The sequence below is a fragment of the Culex quinquefasciatus genome, chromosome 2, assembly GCF_015732765.1.
Source record: "Culex quinquefasciatus strain JHB chromosome 2, VPISU_Cqui_1.0_pri_paternal, whole genome shotgun sequence".
NCBI lineage: Eukaryota > Metazoa > Arthropoda > Insecta > Diptera > Culicidae > Culex > Culex quinquefasciatus.
The window spans coordinates 75,847,609-75,854,192 of record NC_051862.1 but is presented as its reverse complement, the minus strand read 5'-3'; the positions used below and the strand labels follow the sequence as shown (position 1 = coordinate 75,854,192).

At 49.1% G+C, this 6,584-nt stretch overlaps 1 protein-coding gene across 1 annotated transcript; it reads left to right on the top strand.

Annotated features, from left to right (window-relative positions):
• The first annotated feature begins 5,901 nt into the window (after nucleotides 1-5,901).
• Nucleotides 5,902-6,352, top strand: LOC6044175 (ubiquitin). Its single transcript, XM_038257343.1, has 2 exons — nucleotides 5,902-5,988; nucleotides 6,049-6,352. The coding sequence occupies exon 2, from the start codon at nucleotides 6,059-6,061 to the stop codon at nucleotides 6,281-6,283; it is 225 nt and encodes a 74-aa protein (XP_038113271.1). The 5' UTR covers nucleotides 5,902-5,988; nucleotides 6,049-6,058; the 3' UTR covers nucleotides 6,284-6,352.
• The last annotated feature ends 232 nt before the right edge of the window (nucleotides 6,353-6,584 follow it).

Here is a 6,584-nt window from a genome sequence, read left to right as displayed (position 1 = left end):
CGAACTGATGATAATGTGCCACTTTAGAGCGAGCCAACCTGCGAAGAAGCAGATAACAATGCGTTCTTCTTTTTACTTGTTTTTTTTTCGGATTCAAAATCGTGTGAAGAAATTCGACACCGATTTGTTTGTAAACATCATTTTGTGTTCTGAAGATTCGAGCACTTTGAGGTCACAGTTCTAATCTAATCTAATCTCTAATCAGACCCTAGCGCAGCCAATCTTTCGAAGGGATCCTGGAGAGTGCCTTAGGTTAGATGACGCCTAGCACTCTTCTTGTCATTTATTAACATTTGCAGTGCGCCATTGCATTAGAATGCATTGAAACATCACAAGCGTTAAAGCGGCCAGGCCTACTGCGTAAAGCCGTATCGCAGAGATGATTCGTAATTGGGTTGAGTTTGAGCACTGAGTGTTCGAACAACAACACAATTCTGAATCGACAGGGGAGGAAGAAGCGTGGGGACACACCACCATACGCTCCGAGATTTGGTTGTATTCGTTGGGAGCACCATGCTAAGAAGGTTTGGTACTCCGGGACCCTCTGGGATGGGACATTGTATTTCCACGAATGCCCTGGACACTATTTGCCGTGGTTATAGCGCCACAACTCGCTCTCTGTAACTGTTGGGGTTGGTCCTTCTCACCGTGAAATCCTGAGCAGCGTTTACCAGACCCCAACACGAACCGGTAGGTGCGGCAGGCAGGGGGGGGGGGGTTGTACACGTCCAGTGCACACTCGGAGTCGGTTTCCCAGGAACAGCAGCGGCCAAATTCTTCCCAGAGTCCACCGAGAACTCGTTAGATCGCACCGGATATCGCACAGTAACAACTCGCGGGTTTTAGATTAAAATAACCGTGTAAAAATCGTCACTTTATTAACACTTAACATCTAACAAAGTACAAGTAAATTGCGCTCGCAGCGCGGGCCAGAGGCCCTCCTGTTGGCGATCTCCTATCGGCTCAACTTGGTATATTGGACTGTGTGTGTTTAAACCTAAATCTCCTACAGATCATCTTCAACCCACAAGTCGATCCATATCACGCATATTAGCACCAAAATCCGGAGATAATGAGCTAATCCTAGGTGACGTCATTGATCTCTCCAGAGAGGATCGAAGGTATCAAAAGTGGTGAATATAAGATTGACCAGGGGTACATCCAAGGGTGGATGCTACTCCCAAACATCCTCACCCACCCTGAAATTTCTAAAATTTCTGAATAACCAAAATTCCCATGTACTGACTGTCGTGATTGGGGACCACGACAAGCCAAGTACCCAAAACTCCCGAATCTGGTGTTTTCCTAACCATGTGTCGTTGTGTAAATTCCGTACCATGGCAGCTTAAGGGTTACTTCGAAACCAACACCAATTGTCGACCAAACCAAACCAAATGGTGATGTGCTGCCTGCTTGCCCGAGATGTTGTTGTTTCCTTGTACTGCTGACCAGCTCCAGCAGATCGTGTCCACGCTGAGTTGGTCTTCCTGGTTGGATTCGTGTCCTGCGTGAGTGTGAGTGTTTCCGAACCTCACCCACCGTTGACCATCGCCTAGTACTTCTGCATGTATCCTACACACAGAAGTGCAGTTCGCCGTACTCGATCCTGGATGTGAGCGTGCCTATGGCGAACCCCAACTGCAAACAGCAGTCGTGCAAACCGTCGTGTTGATCGTTGCGATCGTGTCCAACCCGTTCCTGTGGTGTGCATACCAGCTCACCCACCATCGACAAACCGCTGTCGATGTCGTTGTAATTCGATCCTATGTGGTTGTGAGTTGCGTTGAAATGGTCTTGCCGATCGTTCGTAATTGCCCCGCAGTTATTGTGATCGGATTAAACATTGGAAACAGACCGTCCTAGAATTGTGCACCTGCACATCTGCCGCGATACCTGCGTGATCTTGCCACGTCGACCTTGGTGTGATGACGTCCTGCTGTCTATACCCAACCTTGTCTGATCGTCCACCTGGATGATCTTGGTATTCAGCTTCCCGAGTGAATCAAAAATAAAAACCAATTGTGTTGACTCAAAGTGAGTGCTTGTGACGATTTGCATCGTCCGCTAGGTGTGAGACTGTGCACAATCTCTGCACCTCCGTGTGACCGCCCGTGGGTCCCTTGTGAAGCCCTGCTTCAGCTTTCAGGTTGTGCGTACGTGGAGCCCGTTGCCCCGACCTTGGTTGGAAATGTGGAGACCTTCTCCAGCTGGTGATTTCCTTCGGTGTTGACCGTGGGAGGAGCCCGATGCTTCGACCTTGGATAGTCCATGGGGAGCCCTGCTCCGGCTTGGCCGTAGGTGGAGCCCTATGCTCCGGCCTTGGATTGGGATGTGTGGAGGTTTGCTTCAGCTTGGCCGTGGGTGGAGCCCGTTGCTCCGGCCTTGGGTGGGAATGTGAAGCTCTGCTCCAGCTTGACCATGATTGAAGCCCTATGCTTCGGTCCCTATGATTCCTTGGAGCCCTGCTCCGGATAGGCCGTGGATGGAGCCCGTTGCTCCGGCCTTGGGGTGGTATTTTTATCCAAATGGGTGTTGAACATGCATGCACGTCACCGCTCCGAAAAGTGTTGAAGATCCTTGGTTAGGGTGACCGTTCCGTAGGTCAGACGTCCCAGTGACGCCTTGTTGTAACCCGCAGTGCATCCGAGACCTTCGTAAAACCATGGCTCCGTGTTCTCAGACGGAAGTTGCAAGATCCTAGGCTGCTCGTTGGATTAGGAGACCATGTCTGTCGACAGTTGAGTTGGTAGTTGTTACCGAAGCCCATGCTTCGTGGAGTTCGCAGTGCATCGTTGACTGCATCCTTCCTTGGTTGCCAACATAACATCCCTCGTCACGCTGTGGTAGGTGTGTCTCGCCCCGATGACGCAACACTCGGCGACCCTTCGCCGGTCCGAGATGGTTGGCGACGTCCCGTGACGTCACGCTTTGGTGTGTGGTTGTATCCCCATCAACTCTCATGTGTGTTGGTAGCAATCGACAGTTGGTTTTGGTTTGTGTAAGCATGCCAGAGTTTGATCCCAAGTGTAAATGTTACAGCTTACAAGTGTGTTAGTGCCTTTGCGACTACCTTTCCTACTGCCTCAAAACAACCCGATCGTTGATGACGTCATGGTCTAGACGAACCATTTTTGATTGCTCCACTGCTTTTCCACGGAGTGGTAGCCTTTGTCCTCGCTGCCCTGGCTGGCGATCCCTTTGTTAACCGCGATCAGCTGATACGATGGGGTTGACGTCATCAGCGAGTTGTTTCGTCATCTCGGGAATCTCCGATCCGAGACGTGCCTCCAAATTGGTTGATGATGCAATCGAGAGAAGAGGATTTGGTGTAATATCCAGAGTATAATGCCTCGGCAAGGCATATACCGTGCAACGTGCTATTTACCTTAAAGAAAAGTCCATGGTGCCACCTCTTCGACTCCGATGCATGGTTGGTGACCTCGAGTTGAGTGGGTTGCCAGAGTGGGTGGTCTGGCAGGTTGTAGCCTCATCCTTCGTGGGGTTGTTGTGGTGATCCTGTCGGGTGACGATCGCGTGGTGGATTCGTCAGCGCGAACCATTTCGCAGCCTTCCGTGGGGTGGTGAATTAGGTGGTGTTGTCCACGTGATGGGGTGTGTATTGATGATAACAGGTAACCTCGGGTAGGCCCCGTCCACCGCTGTACCAAGCGGTTCACCACGTGTTAGTTCTCCATTGACGTCATCGATTCCTCGCCCGAGGAAGATGGCATTTTCCAGGTCGTTCGCGTTCGGAATGAGTTGTAGAACGAATATTTGTGTGAGTATGCGGTGATTGCCCAAGCTTCGGCGGAAACATATACTGATCTATTCCAAATTACCTGAGAGAACAGGAATCCTCACTGGATCAGTCGTTCCGGGTGAAGTTAATTGATGAAATCCGAGCTTGCCAATCCGTACGCTTCTTTCACGACACTCCAGGTCGTTGGTGATTGTTGAGACCGAGCCGTCGAATCTCGTACCAGGTAGCAACCGTTCCACACGTGGTTACTCTCACACGGACAATGGCGGATGTCCATTGTAGATTACCGATGAATGGCGAGTCCATTTTCCATTGATTGGTCGGTGGTTCGAATATCCAAAAACGAACCAAACGATTTCCGGAAGTGCGATGTTCCCGTTTCGCACCGTAGATGTCCATGACCACCACTCCCAGTGGTCCGTTACCGTCACCGTTGACGATGGGTTGATTGATTGCCGTCCAAGTGAATTCGGAAAAGGTGTGGGTGTTAGTAAAGCGACTGGATGTAATGCTTCGGCTGGACATATTGTTCTTGGTTCTACTAACCTGGCGAACCATTCCCGGTACCGATGTCCAGTCCTGAAGTACGCCAACCTCCAATGATGGCGACCATTCCCAAAGGTCCTTTTGTCCTTTTGACCTTTGTCCTTCCGCGAGAAGATGGCGACCTTCACCATCGCTGCTGCACCGACTCTCCAACTTGGCGCGAATCCTTTCCGCGGGTATCCGTACCCTCACCATGTCCAGACTGTCCGTAGGCCATGCACCATCCAGTTCGAAGGACCAAATCCGGTGCGATCTAACGAGTTCTCGGTGGACTCTGGGAAGAATTTGGCCGCTGCTGTTCCTGGGAAACCGACTCCGAGTGTGCACTGGACGTGTACAACCCCCCCCCCCCCTGCCTGCCGCACCTACCGGTTCGTGTTGGGGTCTGGTAAACGCTGCTCAGGATTTCACGGTGAGAAGGACCAACCCCAACATTTGGTCCTTCGAACCGGATGAAGGAGCCGGGTAGGACGGATGTTGGAGACCTGGATGGAACCTGCCTAAGGTCCAGATTACGCCATGCATCGCCCGACGGCCGTCCCTGGCCGGTGTTGGATTACTCCCGGTGCACAGTAAAACTCGCGGTTAAGGTGAAAATGCCTTTGGGAATGGTCGCCATCATTGGAGGTTGGCGTACTTCAGGACTGGACATCGGTACCGGGAATGGTTCGCCAGGTTAGTAGAACCAAGAACAATATGTCCAGCCGAAGCATCACATCCAGTCACTTTAATAACACCCACACCTTTTCCGAATTCACTTGGACGGCAATCAAATGTTGGGGTTGGTCCTTCTCACCGTGAAATCCTGAGCAGCGTTTACCAGACCCCAACACGAACCGGTAGGTGCGGCAGGCAGGGGGGGGGGGGGTTGTACACGTCCAGTGCACACTCGGAGTCGGTTTCCCAGGAACAGCAGCGGCCAAATTCTTCCCAGAGTCCACCGAGAACTCGTTAGATCGCACCGGATATCGCACAGTAACAACTCGCGGGTTTTAGATTAAAATAACCGTGTAAAAATCGTCACTTTATTAACACTTAACATCTAACAAAGTACAAGTAAATTGCGCTCGCAGCGCGGGCCAGAGGCCCTCCTGTTGGCGATCTCCTATCGGCTCAACTTGGTATATTGGACTGTGTGTGTTTAAACCTAAATCTCCTACAGATCATCTTCAACCCACAAGTCGATCCATATCACGCATATTAGCACCAAAATCCGGAGATAATGAGCTAATCCTAGGTGACGTCATTGATCTCTCCAGAGAGGATCGAAGGTATCAAAAGTGGTGAATATAAGATTGACCAGGGGTACATCCAAGGGTGGATGCTACTCCCAAACAGTAACAGTATTCCTAATTCCAGTCCAAGCTTACCAAGTCGTCATGGCCTAGTGGTTAGCATTTTTGCTTACCAACCCAAAGGACGGGGGATCGAACCCCGCCTCGAGCGACTTTGATTTTTCGTTCATATTCATCATTTCAAATTCTGTGTACTTAACTTTCTCGTTGGGAGCAGATGGGAATCGAACCCAGAACCATTCGCTTACAAAGCGAACACCGTAACCAGTCAGCCACGGCCGCTCCTCTGAGCACTTTGAGGTCACAGTTGATGTTATTTATTTGACGAGTTCATAACGTCACTCGTCATCTGCTGAAAAAGGTTCAATTTGTGCAAAGGTTAATAAAGTAAAGATAAATAATTTGAAGGAAAAAAAAATGATGATTAAGTGAATATTTCTTTTCCAGCTTGTCCACCATGAAGATAACAGTTAAATCGATTTACTGCCCGGTAACGTTCATCGTGGAGCCCTCCCACACGATCGCGATGGTGAAGGCTCTGTTTTTGAACCACAAAGGAATCTCAGTCAGCCAGCAGCGTTTGCTCTACAACGGGGCGATCTTGGAGGACGACAAAACGCTGCAGCAGTACGGGATCGTCGATGGAACAGAAATACACCTGGCGTTAAAACTTGTCAACTAAATTTCTAAATGTTTGGTAATTGAAGTGAATTTATTTTTAAAATGTGTTCTATTTTTTGTTCCATATAAAGTGCATTTTAAATAAACATATGTGCAATGATATAATGTTTTTACTTCTCACAAGAATCATTGAATCACAATAATAATTTATCTTACATACATTTTATTAAAAAATAAGCTTTGAAGTCTAAGTTGGTTTTCAGAAATTCCTTTATCTATTTTGTTCATGAAATTTTGTTTACTCACTCTTTGCTTTTCTTCTCTTTGTATTATGATGTGCTTTGCACTTATTTTTTATTTGG